General features: G+C 43.5%; 1 protein-coding gene across 10 annotated transcripts in view; it reads right to left on the bottom strand.

The window, feature by feature from the left end:
• Positions 1–24,632, bottom strand: part of TLN2 (talin 2) — a 409,742-nt gene that overhangs the window by 174,362 nt on the left and 210,748 nt on the right. For 8 of the 10 annotated variants that reach the window (XM_045822076.1, XM_045822086.1, XM_045822079.1 and 5 more), the window contains 4 exons: positions 4,414–4,585; positions 2,576–2,673; positions 1,227–1,356; positions 43–195 (listed from right to left, as the gene is read on the bottom strand). In XM_045822076.1, coding sequence (XP_045678032.1) covers positions 43–195; positions 1,227–1,356; positions 2,576–2,673; positions 4,414–4,549 — 517 coding nt within the window. In that variant the 5' untranslated portion in view covers positions 4,550–4,585. Of the gene's footprint in view, positions 1–42; positions 196–1,226; positions 1,357–2,575; positions 2,674–4,413; positions 4,586–5,422; positions 5,530–5,993; positions 6,014–24,632 lie in introns of those variants that run through there. The other 2 variants (XM_045822085.1, XM_045822084.1) reach the window with 2 other exon arrangements.

The raw sequence follows: 24,632 nt of genomic DNA, 5'->3' as shown, positions 1-24,632 counted from the left end.
GCGAGCCAGGTGCCTGCCCACACCTCCCGCTCAGACACTCACGGTCGTCGTCCGTGTGAAGCTTGGCCTTCAACTTCTCCATCTTCCTCTCGTCTCGTAACAGTGTCCTGTCTTTTTTCAGAGTCCCCGTCCCTTCCTCTTTCTTTTCTTCCACTGTTTCTTGAATTAAAGAGTATTCTTCATAGTTTGTTATTCCTAAAAATATAAATTAGATTATATTATTAGTGATCACACATTGCTATTTTCCCTTTCCCTGTGGGTCCTGTAACACTCCCAGGAGTCTCTGGTGACAAAGGACAGAAAGGTGAGGGTTGGGGGCTGCCCATGGAACACGCATCAAATAACTCTGGCTAAAAAGGAGTATTTTCAGATAGTTAAGTTACACTCAAAATGTCACGTTCAATTCTAATTTTCTAGAAACAAGTGTACAAAGTATAGATCACGCAGAAGAAGGCAAGACAACATCAAAGAAGAAGTGGCTGAAGGAACTAGGACTTCCTTTGAATGAAAAGTAAACTAAGAAAGGCTGGGCTACTTCTTCAAATATGTGAGGGGCTTTATGTAGAAAGGAAATAGATTTATTCCCTGAGGATCTTGATAGAAGCTATAAGAAAAAGAAGCTGTGTAACAATCAATCATACATAGGCTATCCCCATGAGTCTTTATGGTGATATACAATGTCCCATAGTGGGTAGGAGACTGAATTATATGACTTCAGAAACATCATTTTCAATTAGAAAATTCCTAGTCTTTTGAAAGGAAAATAAAAGCTCTCGCCCTGGCTGGCGTGGCTCAGTGGATTGAGAATCCAACTCAGCTGGTCTGAGAATCCAAAGGTCGCTGGTTTGATTCCCAGTTGGAGCACATGCCTGGGTTGCAGGCTGGGCCCCTGGTTGGGGGTGTGTGAGAGGCAACCATAGACTGATTATTTCTCTCCCCATCTTTCTCCCTCCCTTCCCCTCTTTCTAAAAGTAAATAAAATCTTTAAAAAAAAAAGAAAGAAAGAAAATAAAAGCTCTCAATGTTGACTCAGTGAGAAGTTCAAGAATTTACAGTACCAGTCCCTGGGTTTGCAAATCGAGAGAATGATCACACTCTTAGAAACGGCAGAAGTCCATGTGCTAAGACACATCCAAGGTTGTCTCCACAGCGAACGGGGTAAGGAAAAGAAGAGGCACGAAATCAAAGCAAAGCGAAAATGGGAACCGAGGCACGTGAATATTCACCTATCCTGCTGCAAATAGTCACCAGGAGCTCCCCGACTGTCTTGGAGTCGTCCACCATCACCGTCTTCACAGACCCATCCAGCATCCGGATTTTCTGAGGTCTCTGTTTCTTTTTATATTCCAAAATATCCTAGGGCAAAACCAGACGAACGTCTCATACTGCGTGTGAAACTAGACCATGAGCTTGGACACCTTCTTTAAAAAAATGAATTTTCCCTAGCACATTCTAAATTCTCCCTTCAAAGTGTTTGTGAGATTTTTGCCACTAATACAGAAACTCTGGGGCTAAATAATTCCTTTCATCCAGAGTTCTTAAAAGTCTGATAGTGGAATTGCACCTACAGAATACATTTATGGCTGATAATTGCTGAAAACTAACCTCTGTAAGGTGAAAGTGGCATATGTCCTCCTGACAGGCTGGGGATTATCTGCTGTAACAAGAATTAGCAGAGGAAAATTCCTACTGGACTTTTAAAAAAACAGTAGTGTGCTCCTCCAATTATCTCTCACACAGTTATAAGCAACGTTTAAAATCCGTGTCCTGGAGGACATCATTAACGCCCCTATAACTCTTCACAGTCATGTGTGCCATAGTCAGACTGGTTTGCACTGTAACGGCAAGGCCAAATAAGGGTAATATGTGAGAGTTTATTTTTAAAGAGACTTTTTTTTACTACACATCTTAAAAATAGAGTTATGGAGGGAAAAATTAATTGGCTACACGTACTTTACTCTTGTTTTATGGAATACTGACCAATCTGACCCATGTACTCCACACACCAACACCCAGTATCTCCAAGGGTAAGCTAAACAGAACATTTAACACTTTTTATTCATTATGTCTTTCCACTTCCCTAGCACAAGCATTTTTGGTTGTTACTTTTAAGGATCCTTATTAAATGTACATCTAATAATAACTTTCTCTTATATACATAAAACACAAGTTAATATTCAATCTCTAACTACCCTTAGGATTGCATTTTTCTTTTCCCTCTAGTCCATCATTACTTTCCCTCACCATTCAGTAGGATACTTCCTACACACTTACGGGAAAACGCTGATTCTTCTTTCCTAGCTGCTAAATCCAACGATGGCATGTAGAAACACTTTCAAATACTAACCACAAACTGCTTTAATTACTCTGTGGCATTTCAAGAATTTGGACGGCTGATATTTTCTATCACTACCTACACAGCCCTTACAAAATATGTTATATCAAGACTATTAATAAGACACCCTTGAATCAAAATAAATGGTTGGGTCTCTCCTTTTCTTTCAGGCATAATTATGTTGGCTTCTACGGAAGGCTCCAGGACAAAGTGATGGGGAAAATGAGATCAGCAGCATACCCCATTTCGCAACATGTAGTAATCCAGTGTTCTGCCCGCTTCCAGCCAAATGCCTTTCCTGGGGTCTTCGTCAGAGAGAAACAGCCCATAGTCAGAAGCTGGAAGATGAACAGAAAGACACACAGAAGACAAGGTGATGATGAAGCCATCACTGACATCCAGGACCTGAACCTGCTGACTGGGCAAGAACGTGCGCCTTCCCTTTCACGGGGGAAACGCTTCGTTCTGACCCCACGGGCAGCCAGCAGCACCAAAGCCGGTGGAGAGGAATAAGGACTGAGCTGAAAATCCAATACCCTCAGACAAGGCTGATGTTTCTTAAGACCAGTTGTGTTAGAATTTGGGAAAATACAGTATTAAGACCAAGCAGTGCGAATTTCTTTCTAACTGAATTTGGCTTTGTTCCTTATCACTTGCTGTAGAAACCAGGCCAAGAGCCCATAAAGAATGACAAAACAGACATGGAGAAAAACAAATGCAGAGACCATCTAAGCCCAAAGCCACTTAAGCACAGAGGGGCCGATGGAGCCTTTTCATTTGGAATAATGCCTCCGTCATTGCAAAACAGTATCCTGCTTACAGCAGGAAGGTGAGCAGGAGTTCACTGTGAAATGAAGCCTCTGTCCTCCATGTCACCAAATTATGAACCAGGTGGAAAATTAAAGTCCACGTTCTCCATAGAGACCCTCCTGTCTGGTCCCAGAGGCACGAAGGGCGGTGGGCAGGCGGAAAGCAGGATCATTTCCGGTCTCGTCCTTAATGTGGTTCAGGGGAGCCCTGGGGGCCCAGGTGAGGGTCAGAGCGCCTGTTGTTTCACAGAAAACAATTTCAGATCTTTAAAGGTTTAGGCTGCCTGAGCTATAAAACAATCTAACCCAAAGGAGGTTGGGGACCCTGGGAGAAAAACAGTAACAGAAAATTAAAGACACCATAAGTGATTAAACAACTAGATCTTGAAATAAGGCTAGGGAAGTAAGCAAAATTTATTTCTGGATAATCTAGAAATAACAGAGTGTTTTTGAATAACATAAATTATGCTTTACACCAAAAAGGTCAGCAGTTTTGTAAGAAATGGATCTTCTGAAGAAGATCTATCCCCCCTGTAATTATCCTTGATGCTATGTTTGATTTTATGCTTCCAATTTTTAAGATAAATCTTATACCACTTTCACACCGAAGGTTTATCCATTTGGGAGTAGTCCCAGTGTCTCAAGTGTCAGGCAAATAATCAGTAAAAAAAGAAAGGAAATGCAGAGAGAAGACAAAGGGAAATGGAAAAATTGTACGAGTGGCTTTTGTTTAAATTCAGATTAATGGGGGTCAGTGGTTTAACTAAATATTAAACAAAACATATAAAAACAAAAGCCTTTTTAAAAAAGGTTTGACATAAAATTTATAAAGCCCCTTCAAAGCACTTGAACTATAAATCTTGCCCTGGGTCCCAGGGGCAGTTCCGGTCTTCTCTGGGCTGCTGGCAATGGAAAGTTTTCACGCATGGGGAACAGCTCAGGAGCTACAACACCGGTGACTGTTACGGCAGCTTCATTTGTCCTTTATGGGCAAACGGGATGGCTGTATCGAAGAGTGACTTGTAAACTGCAGAGCACAGTGCCGATACAGGGGAGGGCCACGGTGATGGGCATCACTCCAAGGCATATGCGGTCACTGTCATCCCAAGCCTCACACGGGAGGCAAGCAGTGTCCAGGCTATGGAGACATTTCAATTGAAACACAGATGCCAGGGGCCATGCTTGTCATTCAGAGCCTCCATTTCTTTCACGACTAAGTGGAGCGCACACAAACACATTTCAAGAAACCAGTGAACAACCGACAGCTACCTTGACCAGTTTGTGCCTCAGGTACCCGTTCCCGAATGACTCGACACGCGTCGTACACGGCCGTGGATGGCTCAAACTGCATGGTCTTCACCACGTTGCAGTGGCGGACGCAGATCTTCAAGGACAAGGCCACCATCTTCGTAGGTGATTTGAAGACTCCCACTCAGAGCGTCTGGGGAACACAAAGAGACAAACCCTGCCAGTCAACATCATTGTTCGTCCCGAGGGAACACCACCAGGCTCCGAACCAGCTTTAAAAAACGAGACTACAACAGCAATTAAAGAGAATGCTTTGGATACAAATACAAATTAAAAACTAAATTGTTTGAACACTTTAAAACAAGAGCAGCATGCAGTTTTGGGGTTAACATTACCACAGTATGGCAAGCAGAGTCCCTTGAGAGGAAGGGACACAGAAGCCACCAAGCCTACTTCTCTGAGGCTGCTCCCTACTTGGGGTTTTCTAAAGGGTCCACTGGGAGTGGGATTTCCCAGGTTCCTCTCCTTCAGGCGAGGGCAGAGAGCGCTGGGCACCCACAGCTGTCTCCTGAACATGCCTCTGGCAGCACCCTCAGTGCCCGGGCTCCCTGCACACCGGCTCCTGGGGACAGAGGAAGAACCCCCATGCCTCCACATCCCACAGATAAAGTAGGTTTGGTGATACCAGCCCTGCGTATTTCATGGTGGAATGGAATCCTAAGGGGGCATCAATGTCAGACCAGTACAGAGCCATCACTAACGAGGCCAGAGTGGCCCGTTTTAAACACCCGGTGTGGCAGACAGCTGCCCACTCTCCTCAGGGCTCTTGAAGGGAAGAAAACGCCAGTTCAGTTGTTATTTCATTGAAACTGCCGGGATATTTTGTTACTCACCCAGAGCAACAGCTTTTGAAAACAAACAGGGTTAGGCTAGGTTTGAATTAATTCATAAATTATTTCCTTTTAAGCTTTAAAACCAACAATTTAGTGCATTTACTCTGAGTTGGAGGCTTCCAGTTTATTTTGCCTACCTGCTCTATTCTGTGGCCAGAAGCTTACCCCCTCCCACGCCAGCCTGTCAATGCACGCCCTGTGCACGAGAGGCAGGTGTCTTCTCTGCGCCTGAGAACCAGCAAAGACTTCCCCAGCTACCTGTCATCCTGGCAAACGAAATAAACACTTTCGGTTAGTAGCTGCTAAGTCCTAGAGCTGCACTGCATAACACAAATCCATGGGAATTGCAAGCTCACACTCTTTTGTCTTTTCTTAGACAATCTTCGGGTAATAACGCGGTATCTTGGAGCACTGTCTATATACCTCTTGCCCATTTGAGAATGCAAGTGCTAAGAAGCAGTGAGGTGACCAACATGCAGAGAGGACAACAGGCTGACCGGCAGGACCGGAACATGGCTGCCTCTAGGGCGTCACTGCTTAGCAGGCTTGACTGATGGCTGCCTTCCTGACAACAAGTGACTAAAATCACTTGGATACAGAGGATACTTTTAAACAGATGCTCTGGTGTCCACGGGCAGGGTGTACATACACTCTCTGAAGCAACAATTCAGGCCATGCAACTATAAAGTCATTCTGACTTCTACTTACATTCTGAATAAATTTTGCCTGTGAAAATGTGAGAATATTTATTACTCAAGAAATGTTAAGATACACTTCTCAACAAACAATCACAGTGTTCAGTGGGAATCTGCCCCAAACTGAATTAATTTTCTACAGCCTGGGCAATGGTTCGGTTGTTGACACAGCAGAGAAGTTCAAAATCTCCTAGGATTTCCCATCTATAGTGTCAAGAATTTTTAAAGCCACATATAAAAGGCTCTATCCAACTCTCTCTGTGCAGGCACATCTAGCCCACCAACTCCCCAACCAGGGAACATAAAACTTAAACTGTAGAAATAGACAAATTTGCTGTAATGTTGATTGCTCAGTGGGATAATTTGCCCCCTGAGGCTGATGACAACGTGGGGTTTCCTGAACCACCGAGATCTATGAGCATGGCTGGTGGTAAGATTCAGTGGGGAAGGCCACGGACTCGATGTTGTCATGGATGCAATTTATGGGATGCACCACAGAGGACGGGATGATTAATCTCTTTCATTCCCTGAGACTAGGAAGTAGTGTAAGTATCCCTGCATGAAGGCTGCTCCTCCCAGGCTAATAATGAGGCGTTGTGAAGAGCAAATGAATGGTCTCGATAGCGGAGCAGGGAGACAGATTCAATCAAAGGGAAAGACAGAGCGATGACACGAAGCCACAGTAGAACAGTAAACACAGGCGCTCAGAAGGAAGCAGAGGTGCACAGGGGAGCGAGGAGAAAGCGGCAAAGCGGGAAGCAGAGAGCAGGCAGAAGCAGGAGACTACAGGGTGGAGGCTGGGGAACACAGGAGAGAAACCCAGAGGGCTGGGAAGAAGGGAAAGAGAGAAGCATTATAAGTACTCATACAACAGTGAAGGAAAATCTCTATCAAAACAACTGGAAGAAATGAAGAAGCTATTCACCGAGGTGGGGAAAGCTGCTGGAGGGACAGGTTTGGGGTGTACTCAAGGGAAAGGTGGAGGAGAGTCTGATACAAAGGCGACATAACAGGGTGCTCTCATATGTAAATCCTTGGAACTAGAAAGATCATCTAGGGAGTAAGCAAGAGAGACAGAGAGAAATCCAAAAACTGAGACTTGCAAAGGCATTCTAAAATCAGAACAAGGAGAAGGAACCAGTAAGGATGCCTAGTGGTGGGTGAGGGCAGAGAGCGGAGAGAGGCAGGGCCAGAAGAAAGTGCATCAAACAGGAGGGAGAGATCGATTGTGCTAAATGCTCATGCAGTTTGGGGAACGTGAGAGCTGGGACACAGCCACTGCATCTGGCAGCTTGGCAATGTCTGGCAGCTGAGATAAGAGCAGCTTCGTGGAGGGGCGGGGCCAGAGCAGCAGGTTCAGGAGAGAGGTGAGGAGAGGGGCTGGCCCAGCAGGTATAGGCTCATCTCCTGAGGGGCTGCTAGAAGGGGTGGAGGAACAGATGGTAGCTCTGATTCATGCTTTTAAGGCTTTTATCCAGAAGTATGCATCACGGGGTTGCTGCCAACTCCTATCTACACATTATCTGCATAGACATGGTTTCCCCCAATTGTGGTCCTAGGGGCAGTCCCGGGGCTGCTCAGTGCCTTTCCTGAACGCAGGTGCCTCACCACACCTGATCTCTATTCTGGGCCCGGTGCATGCTGCTGGCTGCCTGGGTCTACGTGAATGCAGAGGAGCAGGCAAGTCGTGGCTCAAGGAGAGGACTGGACTAGGAGTCCATGGTTCAGGTACAATGCCAGGCCTATGATGCCTTGGAACTCTGGGCCCCATCGCCTCGCTTCTTTCCACTCATCAGAGAGCAGGAAGTCATGGGCTCCCATGCACGGAACTGCCCAGAAGACACTCGGTGTTTGACCAACCATTCCTATGGGATCCCTCTGTCTCCACATCTTAACATCTCACCAGGGCGGCCATGGAATAGAGGGCACTATCTTTAGTTCAGGGTGGGTGCTCAACAGAACACGGTGCACCAGACATTCATTACAAGGTTCATGTCCTCAACTTTCACACCATCTCAAAAACAACTACTGCCAATGCCATCATCATCACTACACGGGGAACATTTCATACAAACACATCAAAACACTGTTAGTCACTCCGAAAGAGCACTGCAGTGGTCGAAGACTAAAAGACTCCAATTTCTTCATCCTTTTCTTAGCTCTCCATTTTATTATGACTAAATGCTCCCAAGCATGAACCAAAAAAACAAGACCAGGAGTTTCCTTCACGGAAATATTTGAGAAAACTGCAACTATGTACACAAAGAGTGATTTATAAGCCATACAAGCAGGTACAGGGACAAAGTGTCATCATCATCATCATCATCATCATCATAATTACTATGACTATTTAAGAGGATCACTCACGTAGGAAAAGCTCAGTGAGACTGACATCGAAGTGCACGGTAATTGGCTCATCATCCTACTGGGAACGTGGCCCCAGCCATGTCTAGCGCCCCCCCCACCCCCCGACCGGGACAGAGGGAGATACTTGCAAAATGGAGGCTTGCTGGAATAAAATGTCCTGACTCACAACGAAAAGAAAGTAGGATTAAAACATACAATAACCTAGAAATGTCAGCTAAAGGTGAGTATGTATTTCCAACGCCTGTGAGAAATTTCACTACGCATCCACCAAAGCCTTAGAAAACGACGCAGCTCAGACTACATGTCATGATAAAGCCCGATGCCCCCTCTCCAGCACGACAGATTCAGGACATCACAGCACTGGTACGGAAGCCGGCCCTGGCTGCCCTTTCCTGCATCCTCACCCCTCCGCTAGTCCCTGGCTCTGCAGGCAGGGAGTCTACGGGAGCTGACCCGGGCTCCTTCTCGGGTTTGGCTGCAAGAAGGCGCACAGTCAAAGTGTGTGCTGCTGCTTGTAGTGTTGCTCTAGTCTGATCCTGCCTCTCTTTTATGGTCCTATCCTTGTTATTTTTTTTCTTTTACCCCAATTTGAAAGTATGCTATCATGCTGGACTTTAAGTACTTTTTGTTTGTCTTTTTGCTAAAAGACAAAGTATAAATTCTTAAAAGATGCATTACTTTCCTTTCCATAGTATCTTCTCACTTGGACCATTTTTGCCCTGATTGTATGTGTGAAGGCTGCCTGGACCAACAGAAACTCTTCTGTGCCATCCTTTGTGAAGATGAGCCAATGGAACAAGTGGTGAAACTCAGACATTCTCGTGTTAAAGTAAACACCTGTCAGTCCCAGGGAGCCGTAAACAACCCAGCATGATGGCAGCAGTGCCGGCTGCCCAGCCTCACCCAGTCCACCCTGGGACAAACAAGCCCAGTTCCGCCAAGGCCTCCCCCTGTCCAACAGAAATGCCCACTATTGGTCAGGGTGAGCAGCCACCCCTTGGATCTCTGCCCTGATAAGCGAGGGCCATGAGGTGCTCCAATCCCACATCTACCTTACCAATTGCCACACTGAGCTGGTTACTTAATTGCAATCTGCCTCAGTCTCCTCCTCTACAAAATGGAAGACAACAATGGATCTCCTTACAAGCTTGCTAGAGAATTAAAGAGGTTAAATGTGTCAAAGGCACAGAGAAAGTACAGGTCAGGGTTTGTCATTGTTACTATTAGTCATGGGGACGGGAGAAACACTGGAAGCAGCATACTGCGTTCAGCTACCACCTGAGCTGCAAACTTCATTTTACTGTTAATTTTGCACCTGTTAATACTAGATATCATAGGCATTAGGTGGCAAACACTGGGAGGATTCCTATCTAGATGGAGCTCACCTTGTAGTAACCCTATTCATTATATAGTTCCTGAGTTCATCCTTATTCAAGCCATATGATGGCCTTTTTCTAGGAGGAGCTGTGAGGCTGTTTGTGGAGCAGGTAACTCCTAACACCCAGGCTGTTCTCTCAGAGGCCAGTCGGATGCCCTCAACCCAAGTGCACAAGAGAAAGAAATCACACTCCACAGGGCAGGGCTGGCTGGCATCACAGGAAGCCCCTGCACTAGGGCAGCCTATGGGAGGCGCCATGGGCTTTAAATGCTACCCTGCAGAACAGAGGTGTGCCCTGGCCTAGCAGGACCACTGGGACACCATGCCTCAGTGGGACCCTTCATCTTCAAGAGAGTAAGGGCTGTCCTCTCCCTCCGGCCACAGACTCTCTTCTGATGTACTAGAAAACCGCTGCATCAAATCACAATGGCCGTACCTGCCCCCCTCCCTACATCTGCCTGCCTCTCAGCGGGAGAAACACAGCCCTGTTTGATAACAGCATGCATCACATAACCAAATGTCAGAATAAAATGTAAAGCCATTGTTTAGCTATGTTTACATCTCAGCCTCCTGTGAATAATTCTTCTCTCTCTCAAAAAAAAAAAAGGTTCTAAAAAGAGCTTCCCCTTCCATCCCTTACCTGCTCTTCTGCAAGGGAAGAAGAATAGCTCGTCCGACAGGTATGAATGTATAGTTACTGGGTCACAGCTGCCCAACCACCCACAGGTGCCTCCAAAGCAAAGGCCAGCATCTCATGCGCTCCCCTGTGTTGCCCTTTCTGGGCTGTCTGGGCTCAGGCCCCTTTCAGGTAACCCTCAGACTTCACATCCTGAGCCCGCCAGGCACACACAGGACCTGTCTGTCACCACCTAGGAAGGTAAGTCAGGTCAACCATCCACTGAGAGTCAGGTGTCTTTGATTCAAGGACGGGCCCAGAGAAGAAGAGAAGGCCCAGTGTCTTCCTTTGGTTTCATCGCCAGTCTAGCTTTATCAGGGAGCCAAAGGCCTTCCTTCATAGTCTTGCCTCCTTCCCAGGCCGCACACACCACTTCCCAACTGGTGAGAGCCCTGAGGGCAGAGTCTGAGTGGAGAGACTTCCGCAGTCTCCCACATTCCCAACTTGTTAGCTCCAGCGAACAAGCGGCTCGGGGAAAACAGTGAGTGAACACGGCTGAGGTGACTTTCCCATGGGGCTGGCAGCTCACTTACACAAACACCAGGATGGTCACACTCCCTTTGCAACAAGGATGGGAAGACCACAGAACCAGACAGAGCATTCACCTAAGAACCTCTCTTGAGTTCTCTCTGGGGGAGGCATCGGAGGCCAAGACAATTGTTTGACTTTGAATACTTGACTAGAAATAAGTTATTAAAAGGTCAGGTTGTGAAGGGGTATAGGAGAAATGATTAACCATCCGCACATGTGTGAACTTAGTGGCAGGCCAGGCAAGTCAATAAAAATCCCTACCAAGTGGTCGGTTCATAGGGTTGCTTTGCAAACTCCATACAAGCCCGTTAATCCACAGGGCCACCACGGCGGCAGCACACCGGTAATAAGGCACATACATAGCACGGTACCAGGAATGCATTTGCCGTGAGAAGTCCATGTCCCCCAGTGTCCTGAGAGCAAGGACTCTATCATTACAGCCACCTTCAGGTCTTGAGGCCCTAGCACAGTGCCCAGTACACAGCCAATGCTTAGTAAATGTTTGTGGAATTAACATGCTTTCCATGGAAAGATTTAAACAGATTTCTAAAAATTAGTCATTAGGAGTTATTCACACTAACATCCTAAGTGAAGGATGAAGAGAGGGCCAACACCCAGCATACTCAACCATTTTCACTCCATCAAAAATCTGTTCCATGGACCACAGAAGCTTAACCGCATGGCTTACAAGATGAAGTTTTTCAGTTTGGCAAATCAGAAACTCGAAAAAGAACCAGAGCCACCTCAGCCAGTAATACCTGGAAGCTCCCCGAGGGCAGGGACCATGTGTCTCACTTACCACAGTACCTGCCACAGAGAAGGACTTAATGTGTACTTATTTAATGTGTGGGTGGGGGGCAAGTCAGCCTTTCTGCATCCACTAAGAGAACCAACAAGCATGCTTAACAGCATGGAATGCAGAAGGATGGGAAAAGACCTCTGATACTGTTTTCCATTTTCAGATGAAGAAACTGTGATACAATTTTGAGATCAAGAGACGTTCTCAGGGTCACACAGCTAGAAAACCCCAACCGGACCATCCACATCACCAGAATGAATGGAGTCGGCTATGCACATGGTATGGCTGAAGCCCCCCAAGGTTCCTCAAAACTCACCCCCAACTACCCCCAGCTGGCTCCCGGCTCTGTCACCCAGAATTCCATCAGGAAGCATGCTGCTGGTTGCGAAGAGGTGCCCCAGTTAAACCTCGGTGTAAAAGCAGACATTTACATTTATCAACTATCAACTGTCACTATCTTAAAATGTTATGTTTCAGAACCTTCCAGACAAATTAGCTGAGAGCTGCCCTTTATTAAAGATGATCCCTAATTACCAGGAAATTCTGCAGAAAGAAGGGTGGTTTACCGCTGACCGATCCGGAACTCTGACACTGCTGAGGAAGGGCAGGGAGCGGAGATGAGTGGGAGCTAGACCTGCTAAACGGAAGGGAAGTTGACACCTCTGTGTTCATAGCTACAATTTTGCTTGGAGATAATTTTTAATGCATACAGCACTTTGAAATGTGTCGGCAATCAGGTTCAAACTGTGTAGTCCAAGGCTCAGCACCCCCCACCCACCCACTTACGCTATAAGAACTTTCCATTTGAACAAAACTGATCTATCTTCAATCCCTGCAATAACTGCCTGATTATCCTGTGTGGCCTGTGTCTGTGTGAAATGCACCACCCCACTTTCTTCTCCAGTTCTTCCCGGTTACTCCCCCTTCTAGCTCCGCATCAACCTTTGCTTCTATAGACGAGTCTTTCCAACCAGTCCAGCGCTCGGGATCCCTCTCCTCGCCTGAGCTCCCTGAACACTCACATCTGTAGCCCGGCTCCAGCACCAGCCCTCCCAGGCTGAGTCTCAGTGGATGAAACAGGAGCTACAACACCTAATGTCCATTTGGTGCTGAAGTGTCCACAGCACTCCCATGCATGTCTTTTCCCCTGATGTGCTCAACAGGTTACAAAGTCAGACCAATTTTATTTTTCATACCCACTTCACAGACCAAAACAGAGGACTGGAGAGGGTAGGTAAATTCTGGACTGTGTGTGGAAGATCCTGCATTCTCTGTCAGCCCACTCAGAGTGTGCAGCTGGCTCCCCGGCCACCTCACTGCTCGCCCACGGGTGCTAAAGCAGCTGAACAGCCCTCCACACATCTTAGCCCTCCTGGCGTCTCCCTCCCAGTCCTGCTATTTTCTTCCTTGTACAGTGGAAAAAGGAAGAAGCCTCCAAACTGAACTCTGATTCTGAATTCTTTTATACCCTAACTCATTCAAAGGATTTAAGGCTGTTGCAAAAACAGATATGACAGAAAAATGAAAGGTCAGGTTCAAGAAAAAAAAGGAGAAGAAAAATAGAAGAGAAGGTTAAGACCAGGAGAATTGTGAATTATTCGTGTGGGTAACTGTGAATAAACTCATCTCATTATTTTTGTTATTTGTTGTTGTTTTTTTCCCCTGACCCTTGGTGACAAGCCCATAAAACCCCAGGAAAGCAGATTCTCTAGGCTACTGCGGATGCTAATAAACACAAGCTCGGTCACTAAGGCACAGCCCACTGGGATGGGTACAGATAGACTGGCTTTTACCTGGGAGACACAGAAAGCTTTGTTCTGCAATGGTCTGGAAATAAATATCCAGTGTGTTCCAGGCTGAACTTGGAGGAACGTGTGAGAAGGACTTCACGCAAGTTCCTTCTCAGGCCACCTTCTCCACGCTTGTGCTTAATCTAATGTTACAACAACAGTGTGGACTGGGATCGTGAAGTGACAGCACACAAGACTGTGTTTGGTTTCACTCCAGAAACAGAAGAAATCTCCTGCTTCCCAGCTCCATTCTCCTTCACTGAAAAGGGCTTCACTGCCTACTGCTGACCAGCAGGAAAAAGGCTAGAGACCCACAGCATCACACATTCGTCGAAAAGGGAATAGCACGTGTTTAGGCAGTGCTGAATTCTGAAGAAATAGAGAATATTAAAAACACATGCCTGCTACTTTCCGATATTAATCCATTGGCCACTAATCAGAGGGCCATTTTTGTTACAGTCCAGACCTAAAAATCTGGCACTTAAGTAGAGAACCGAAACAAACCAAGGAATTTAACCAAAATTTACATTTCTGTAGATTCAGAGTCCATCAGCATATTATCACAGTAGCAATCAAGCATTCAGGCATGGGATTAGATTTTCCAAAGGACCCTCATTTTCTCATTTCAAGATCACCCTCCTCTTATATCTAAAAATTGTGGTGTTCTGGCTAAAACCAAATCTAGCCCGTGGGATCCCCAATCTCAGACACAGAAGTCATCACATCCAGCTCTCTGCAGGATATGTAAAGCTTTGCAGTAACTTTTCCATTCCCCTGGGTGTAGGAAGTAATAAGACATAATATATATTTTCTAAAATTTCTTAAATAGCAATAGCAGCAAACATGTGTAAATGATTGTGAGCCAGACATTGATTCAAGCCCCTTTCACAGGTGAAGTCTGAGTCTTCGGCATAGCCCCATGCTAAGGAGCTTGGAGTTCATCCAGGTGAAGCAACCAGGACACCATGGCTATGTGGCTTGACAGAGGTCACTGCGCTGGGGGCTCTGCCTCCTACTGTGTGCTGTTTAAAGCAGGAAGAAACATAAAAATAGATAGTACTCATGGTAGGTTAGCTGTAAAATGGGTGAAATATGTATTGTTAATGTTTTTTTTTTTAATTAACAATTGAACTTTCATGGGTTGCAATGATTACACGCCCTTTACTCATCTAAGCACTGTACTTAATGATTCCGTGAGAGAGGTGCCATTTAGCCAGGATCATCAGGCTTAAGAGGTTATGTCTCCTAGGCAACAGGCTCACACAGGAGGGAGGAGAGGTTGAAACCCAGGTCTGTCAGAATCCACACTTCCGTGTCTGGCCACACCCCACTCGAAGATAAGCTCTGTGAACGCTTCACACATCTCCTGCCAGTGTTCACGCATCATTTTATGTAGTTGAGATGACACGCTCTATATAATACTGTATCCTGATTTGCTCCCCCATTCTGATTACGCAATTATCATTTACCACAGTATTGCAAACTTATTAGAAACATTTTTAATAAATAAATAATACTGAAGTGCAAGGCAGCATATTTTATTAGCTGAATCTTTGTTTTTGTGTTTATCAACTACTTACAAGTTTTCATCATGATAAATAAGGCTGCAACAGGATTTTCCTATTTAAAAACCCGGTTCTTATTTTCAAATTTTCTTAAGCTAGATTTCCCTTTTTGAAAGGAATTGTCAATATTTTGAAAGCACAACCCAAAAGATATTAAGAAACTATTAAAAAATGAAATCTGAAGGTACAGATGTCAGCAGTTTGATTTATGGGTTAGCTAAATGAAGATCCATTAACAACTGGGAAAGCCAATAATCAATCTAGATTTTACAGTTCAATCTACCCCACAGAAAAATCCTGACCCCACAGAAAAAGGGCTGAGGCTGGGAGGGACCACGTCAGAAGACGGAACTGACAAAGGCAGGAACTGGAGAGAAGTCATCGGGCATGGGCAATAAACCAGGCTTACAGACATGGCAGAAGAAACACAGATGCTTAACATAAAATGTAAAATAGATTGTGAACAATGGACATGACAGACAGAAGAAAGGCTTGGGCTAGACTTCACTGAAAAAAATAATGCAGATGTGCACGGTAAATGTCAACACTCTGCTTTCTGTAAGCCCAAATCTATAGAACTTCTTAGTGGAGTGAACCAGAATTACAAAAAGACACTTATTATATTAAAGTACTGTAGAGTACTGTGTTCTCATATTTAATAGAACAAAGACAAATCAGAAATGATACCAATTTCATCAGTGAGGTGTGGATAATATTTACATTTCCCAATGATAAAACCAAATCAAACTTCAGTCTGTCTACATAACTACCGTGTCATGAGGGGCCCAGGGCAGAAACAAGTGTGTCCCCGCGGGAGATGGCCTGCAGTGGTGAGCTCAGACACAACAGTTGAGTACAGCACAGTATTTTAAAGCAGTATTTTAAGATAGTGTCGATATTTAGTACCTGTCTCTGCAACCTGGCCTAAGTCTTGGAAAATAATTTTGAAAACAAACAAAAAAGTGAAGATAAAGCTGGAAAAGTGGCAGAAGAAACACAGTCGAGAGAGGGAGACACAGGGTCAGGATCCCCCAAAGAAACGGCAGATGCCAAACAGCAAACGTGAGGGTGTCATCCACAGGAACTAGGCTATGAATCTGGTTGTCTGCCCACACGGACTTGTAAAAACTGATATGCAACCTGTCCTCCAAAACAGCACTAACATAGTGCTATTAGTCAAACTGTGCCACCGCTCCCCCAACTTGTTTGCTTAAGTGTTAATGCCCAGAACCTTTGAATGTCACCGTATGTGGAAATGGAGTATTGATAAAGACAATGAAAGAAAAGTGAGGTCATGAGGTAGGCCTTAGAGCAGAAGGTACCCCGATAACAGGGGAAATTAGGACACAGGACACAAAAGGAAAGACAATGTGCGCAGACATAGGAAGAAGACAACCATCTACAGGTCAAGGAGGAGAGGGGCCTGACACTGGCCCTTCCCTCACAGCCCTCAGAAGGATACCTTGATCTCCAACTTCCAGCCTCCAGAACCACAGAATGATCATTTCTTTTGGTTAAGCCACCCAGTTTGTGGTTCTTTGGTATGGCAGCATTAGTAAATGATACTCTTAGCCAGGCTAATTATGGTTTAATTCAGGTTTTAATTAGTACATCTTTCCTAAATATAGAAAATTAATACAGTTTTTTTTTAAAGATTTTATTTATTTATTTTTAGAGAGGGAAGGGAGGGAGATAGAGAGAGAGAGAGAGAGAGAGAGAGAGAGAGAAACATCAATGTGCGGTTGCTGGGAGTCATGGCCTGCAACCCAGGCATGTACCCTGACTGGGAATCGAACCTGTGAAACTTTGGTTCGAAGCCCGCGCTCAATCCACTGAGCTATGCCAGCTAGGGCTTGAAAATTAGTACAGTTTTGACATGAATTAACTAACAGGATAGTTATTTGTTTGGTATCTACAGGGGGGCTGGTTCTAGAATGCCTGTGGACACCAAAATTTGAGAATGTTCAAATCCTTTATATAAAATAACAGTAAAATAACCTACACACATCCTCCTATATACTTTAAATTACCTCTAGATTATTTATAATACTTAATACAATGTAAATCCTATGTAGATAGTTGTTACACCATATTATTTAAGGAACAGTGACAAGGAAAAAAGTCTACATATTCAGTACAAACACGACCGTCATAGGCCTGATGACACAGTACATGTCAGCAACAACGTGACTTTTTTTCAAATACTTCTGATCTGGGGTTGGTTGAAACCATGGATATAGAACCCACGGACACAAAGGGCTGGCTGGTTCAGTCAAACATACGTAGAAATCTGTGCGGAAATGACACACACATTGTGTTTATGAACACGTAAATATACGCATAGATGCAGATGTTGGTGTAGGCAGAGGTGGGGTATGGATATGTTCCTTCCAAGGTCACCAAGCTAGTACGTGATGGGGAGTGGGACTCTCACAGGGGCATATCTGTCTCTGGGGTCCATGGCCTTGCTGTAAGACAACCCAACAAAACAAGACTGCAAGCAGAAAATGCTCATCAAAGGATGGTATGATTCAAGATATATAAAGTTTAGGGTTCTGATAGACAAGTATGGAAAAGACTATGTAAGTGTACTATTGGAATTGTTAAAGAAATCCAAACCTCACTATTACATTCTCAAACTTGAAAAGACCACAGATGGATGATTACTTGTGATACAAAAGGCAGCCTGGCTTAAATAAGAACCCACTAAGCAAGAGCACTCTTAGGAATTCACATGTTGAGTCTCATTGTTTGTCATAATGGTCCCCAGGGGAATGTTGCCTTTAACTCTTGGTAGCACCAAGGATGGTTACAAGGGCCCCAGACGTAAGAATGCTTAGTCTGCTCCGTTATCTCAGTGGTTGGACCGAAATATAACATTTCAGGGCCCCATGTTTCAAAAAAAAATGTTATTTACTCCCCAAACTGCAAAGAGTTGTAATAATCAACGTCCTAGTTTATAGTCACCAGAGACCTATCCCTGATCAGAATGTATAAACCCTTTTTCCACACCAGCTGCAGGAACTCAAGCCAAGCAAAAGAACACGGCTTTCCCTTTGCCTGTCAGCCATGCTTTCAGGATTTCTGAACTACAGAAAGCATGCTCGAGGACCCTCCAAGCAAGGGAGCGTTGCTTTGCTTCCAAGCTCCCTGCGCAGGCCTCCACCCTCGCTAAGGAAGGCAGGTGAGCCCCTACCGAGGCTGGGCTCTGGGCTGTTCTGAGGCTCTCGATCCATTATTGTGGGTGTCAAACCAGGAGCACAGGAAGCAGCGACCCAGGCAGATAGGGCTGAAGCCAAGACTGGAAGAAAGGAGGCATAAGGGAAGCAAGAGAGACCAGGTCCAGACAGGGATGGGAAGCTGGATGGGAAGGGAAGCTGCCAAACTCATCTACTTGCCTTGCGGGAGACATTTAAATACATGTCCAGGCTCCCCTAACTGTTACTGCCCTGGGTCAGAAAGGTCTGGCTAAATATTTCAATGCACCAGAAAAAATGATTATAATAAAAAAATCCTTTTCTTTTGAGTTTTCTTCTTAAAGGCATGTATAGAATTTACTGAGGAAAAAAAAAGTCTCTTCATTCTCTTTCCCTTCCAGTGCAACTCTCTCCATAGCCAGTCTAAATGTCAAAAGAAAGAGGCATCTTCTCATGAAAATATAAATATTTATAGGTAGCATTACTCCATCACCCCTGAAATGTTAAACAGCTTCTCCATTCTCTTCTTTATTGATTTAGTTATGTGGTATATCATAATCAGAAAGCAAAAGCAAGATAATGGTAAAACTCAAGTCACCAGGTCATGCATCAAATAAATGCAGACCAAAAAGAAAAGTTCATTAAGTTCCTTTGTGATATATTTCCAGAGAGCTGTAACAGAAACAAGAAACCAATGTCAAAACAAACTCAGCCTAGGACCACTGGAGAGTGGCTGCTCAAGTACCTTCTTCTGTGATCAGAGTCTCTCAGCTTGTGGAATTCCCCCTCTGAGATACACATTCTTAAGGCGAAGCCCCACTAGCCTGACTGTGGAGCCGGTGGGAAATGGTAGAACAACAGTGGAATGGTCACATAAACCAAGGCCCAGGGGGAAGTGTGTGTGTGTGTGTGTGTGTGTGTGTCAAGTCCTCGCTCAACTCTAAAACTGTAGGGACGGCCCTCCGCAACTTACTTGCCCTCCATTAAACTCAGATCTTAAGATCCAGTCTTAACTCAGGTCTTTTTCTTGGATCCCTCCTCTGGCACCCAAAGTCTGGCTCTATCTGCGTGGCCCGCCCTCTTCCCCAGTGATCAAGCCGACCTGGGACAAGCAGAAAACCACGACTAGTCAGTGCCATGTTTGTGCAGCTCTTCCAATAGTTATGAAAGAGGTCCTACTGTATTATCCACTAGCTCTACCAGCTTGATTAATTTTTCCCCAAATCGATTAATCATAAAAGACTAAAAGAAAAAAATAACACAATCATGACAATAGATGCCAGAAAGAAAATCATTGTTGACAAAATCCAAAACCCATTCATAATAGAAATGGTAAGTAAACTAGGAATAGAGGGGAACTTTCTCAACTTGATAAACGTTATCTACAAAAAAAAAGGAAGAACCTTAAATGCATCTTACAAAGTGGAAGAAGCCAATCTGAAAAGGTTATATACTGTATGAATCCAACTATATGACACTCTGGAAAGGGCAAAACTATGGATACAGTAAAAATATCAGCAGTTGTGGACATAGGGGCAGAGTCAAATAGTGAGAGCACGTAGGGTGTTCAGGGCAGTGCAACTACTCCATAATATTATCATGACAGGTATAGGTTGTAATGTTTGCCCACACGCATTGAGTATATAACACTGAGAGTGAAACCTCAGGTGAACTCTGGGCTCTGGATGGTTATGATGGACCAGTGCAGGTCATCCTCGGTAGAAGAAAAACTACCATTGTGTTGAGTGGCGTTGATAACAGGGAAGGTATGCATGTGCAGAAGCAAGGTGCGTACAGGGAATCTCTCTGTACCTTCACCTCAACTTACTGTGTATCTCAAATTCCTCTTTTTAAAAGCCTTTTGAAAAACTTTTCTCATGAGATAAAATTCTTGAAATTCTATTCTCTGGGGTATATATCTATGAGCAGAATTGCTGGGTCATATGGTAATTCTATGTTTAATCTTTTGAGGAACTGCCTATTTTTCCAAAGCAGGTGCACCATTTGTTCCCACCAGAAGTGTATGACAATTCTAATTTCTTTACATTCTCCCCAACACTTGTTATTACATCTTTGTTATTATGTCTTTGTTATTACAGCCACTCTAGTAGGTGAGGTGGTTCTGACTGTGGTTTTGATTTGCATCTCCCTGGTGGCCAGTGATGCTGAGCATCTTTTCATGTGTTATGGGCCACATGTATTTTATTTTCCTTGGAGAAACAGTTATTTTAATCCTTCACACATTTTTGAAGTTGGATTATTTGCCTTTTTATTTTTGGATTATTAGAGTTCTTTTTATATTTCTGATACTAGACCCATATCAGATGTGTACTTTGCAAATCTTTTCTCCCATTCCATACTTTGTCTTTTCACGTTCTTGATGGTATCCTCTGATGCCCAGCAGTTTCTTTTTTTTTTTTTAATTTTGATAAAGTCAAACTTGCCTATTTTTTCCTCTGGTTGCTATTGCTTTTGATATCATATTTTATGAATTCATTACCCAATTCAAGGTCACGAAGATCTGCATTTGTTTCCTTCTAAGAGCTTTATAGTTTTAACTTGTACATTTAGCGCTTTGCTGCACTTTGAGTTAATTTTTTATATATGGTCTGAGGTAGGAGCCCAAATTTATTCTCTATCAGATTTTAAAACTAAGATACAGCTTTCTCCTTACTTTCACTGAAAGGTGGAGGTGGGGAGAAAGGCTATAGAATTCCAAACACAAGATGAATTTATGAACAAGAACAGAAGGAACCAACTGAACTTTCCCTTTTGGCTCTAAAATTACCTTCAATAATTGTAAGTGTCTAGTGTCCTGAGCGCTGGAGTGGAGCTCAGGGCTCTGTGCTTTCCAAATGACTAGCCAAATAAAAGGAAGCCTTCATATACTAAGACATACCACCTTAAACCCAACAAAATCAGATCAAAAGGTTCCTAAATACTAATAATACAGTCTGTACTCTGCTAGTCCCTAAAGTATAGTATAAATACACACAAGACATAGTTACTCACTCTAAGGACCAATCTACTAGCAAGGGAAATATGCCTGGTTTCCCAGGAAGCATTCAATCTCAAAGAGTGAAGTAGTTTAATTACATAAGCCTTAAAGGAAAAAAAAGGTCAAATTATTTTTGGGGAAAGCATATTTCACATGCTGAAGCCGACCGGGCTAACAAAATATTCAAACGGGGGCACCAGCTTCTTGCGACACTAGGTTTGCCTCCACAGTGCTGTTGACGTCCACGCTGGCAGCTCTGTAAGTGCTACACAATGGACAGCCGCCTCGCCATACTGGCAGACAGTACCTGACGTCGCAGACACAGGAGAGATTTGCTGAGTTAAGAATGATGAGATGTTAAAATGGTCTATGCATTCTCAACTACCTTTAGAATATGCTCACATATTTTCTGAAGGACTGATTCAAGGCTTAAATGGATTAGACCTCTCAGTTTTAACTGCTGCCCCAGACTTTATTTTTGAATAGTTTAATAACTGCCTTTTACTGGGTCCTCTAAATGCTACGAAAATGGAGGAAATCAACAGGTACTGAAAAACATTTAGAAAGATGTGAGCAGATGAGTAGAAAAGACGCAAGAGCAGTGTATCCACTGTTCTCAAGGGACAAACATTTCCCTAAGACCTGCTCTAAGGCAGGCTCTACAATCAAAATAAATCCACTGCCTTCACAGAGCCCATGGCCAGCTTCATGAGAATCTGCCTTAGAATGTCAGAAAAACTTCAGCAGATGCCTCATCTGGGAGGAAAAACACAGAACTAATAGATATCAATACAGAAAGTGAGGCCCAAAATATGAAGCTTTAAAACAAAAATCCCAGCTGGTAACACCGAGATAACTTCCCAAAGCTCAGCTCAAGGTTCTTCTCACAGGGGTGCCCAACCTTTTGGCATCTCTGGGCCACACTGGAAAAAGAAGAGTTGTCTGAGGCCACACATTAAATACAGTGTGACATGCAATCACAAAAGAATCTCGTAACATTTTAAGTAAATTTACGATTTTGCGTTGGGCCAAATTCATAGCCATCCTGAGCCACATGCGACCCTCAGACCACAGGTTGGACACCCCTGTTAGAGGATTCACCTTGGGATCAATATAACCTCGAAAGGTGCCACATGTGTCTGACGTGGAAGTAGCACCTTATGGAGAGATGGGAACACCATTTACTGATCATCTACTATGTGCCAGGCATATAATGCTTATCCCATTTACCCCAGGCAAGGAACTGGTAGAGCTTAGGTAAGGTCTATCTAAATTTTGGTCTACCACCAAAGTATCTGATATAAAATATGGAAAACTTAGAGTTATATCACCAAATAGGTAAGTCATTAGGATTCTCTGGGGAAGCCTTGTGGGTTACTAGGGCAGGGAATTCTTGGAGTGAAACAAGGTGTGGTGCAACACAATTGTTTTATGACCAGTTCCCATAAGGCCATAAGGACTCTGCTGATTGATTCTATAAGAAATAAGTAACCTTCTGCTCCAGGATTTGGTCTAATGAGTAGACTGGCCCTCCAAGGGGCTTTCACATAAAAATCCCTCTCAAGAGCTCTCCCTGAAGTAATAGACTGCTCTGTCACGCAACATGGCTACCTCACTACTTCACTACGTGTCTACTTAACTACGATGAACAAAGCTTATGGAAGGGAAACTCAAAATGTCATTTACGCTGGCTACTGAACTTTCTCTCCCTATACTTGGTACATGGGAACATCCAATCCTTCTTCTAGTCCTAGATCTTAACTGGGAGGTTAAATTATGAAGACTTAACTTAATATCTAGACCCTACTTTGAAATGTCTTTCTCACAGGACATAGAGGAAGCACATGGTCTCTATTATATTCCATACATACTTAGAACAATTCCACTTAATTCAACAGATGCTTATTGAAGGTCTACTGTATACTATGCTGTTGTAAGTATTAATATTACTTCAACTTTTGCTCTTGTTTCAAAGACATTGTCTAATTGGGGTTCTGTCTATTCAAGGCACTCCAAGATAACTAGGCAGTAAAACTCGAATATGTTGTTTAAAGGGCCAAGGAAGACTCAGTGGACATATGAAATTTTCAAAATTATAATCATTTTAGTCTTACACCAGAATTATACAGTGAATTATTAGTAAATGAGAAAGAAAACTGCAGTTCTCACTTTGTCACCAAGACTAAGTAACTGTAACATGACATTTAAATAGAGCAATTAGCATTATTCTTAATCTTAAATTTCTCAGTGTAAAGAGCCTTAGTATGATAATACAATTATAAAATTCTGATTTCTATATGACAGCTGTAGAAAGGAGACTGTTCATTTTCCAAGTTCATAATTCATGTATGATTTTGTTCTTTTGTAAATTTTCTCTATTAAAAACTAAAGTTATTGCACAATCAAAATCTTAATGGGTTAAATTCCAATGCTAAGTACTTCAAAACTCCACATGACACAAGCTATGGGAAATAAGCCAACCCCTACCTGAAAACAACTGAGAGGAGAAAACCAGCAAGCAGAAAATTACCTAATAAAAATCATTTATTCTAAAAGTTTTGACAAAATGCTTTCTGAAAGAACAAAAACTTTGGGAAATTAGAAAAGGTAAAGAAAATTAATGTATAACAATAATAATGTAACAGCATTATAAATGATTCTTAAAACTGAAATAAATAGAGGTAATCTGGTACAGCTAAGAGACAAAACCCTTGGCATGCATTCAGGTCTTTCTATTTTTAAAGTAATGTCTGATATATAGCAGTTCAATTTCAAAGTTAGCCTCTAAAAAGTATAAATCATTGTTTTACAAGACGATTCTGTATACAGAAAAATGCTTCACTTATCACAAGAATAACTGTAGCTATTAAATATTACTTTCTATGAATACAAGGTAAAAGCAGTAATAAAGACTTTGTTCACCTAATCCCCTCCTTGGCTGGCTCTCAAAATTCACCAGCTTCCTCACCATCAGGAGGGACTAAGAGACAGCAAGACAGAGATGGCATCCCTATAAATTCTTCTCACAATGAAGCAACTGGGACACTTGGGGTGTAACTCCACCCTACCAAAATCCAGAATGATATAGCAAATTTAATATCCAGCCTTCCTTCCTGCACATTCAGGAAGATGGATCATCCCCTTAAGAATTCTCTTTTGCCAAGAAACCAAATGGTCCAACTATTAGAACTGCATTAGCCTTTGGCGATAATGAAATTTTAAAAGGCGTGTGCAATAAAGGTGTGGCTAGCTCACACAAGCGTAAAGCAAGATGTTTCTTGTTACTTTTACCACCAGCAATTACCTCAGTCCTTCCTTTGAACCCTCACAATAAGCCCACAATTCTATTTC

This window comes from Phyllostomus hastatus, unplaced genomic scaffold (assembly GCF_019186645.2).
Source record: "Phyllostomus hastatus isolate PE091 unplaced genomic scaffold, TTU_PhHast_1.1 phas_scaffold_501, whole genome shotgun sequence".
Taxonomy (NCBI): Eukaryota; Metazoa; Chordata; class Mammalia; order Chiroptera; family Phyllostomidae; genus Phyllostomus; species Phyllostomus hastatus.
The sequence above is the reverse complement of the archived record's forward strand: the minus strand, read 5'-3'. Positions and strand labels throughout refer to the sequence as shown.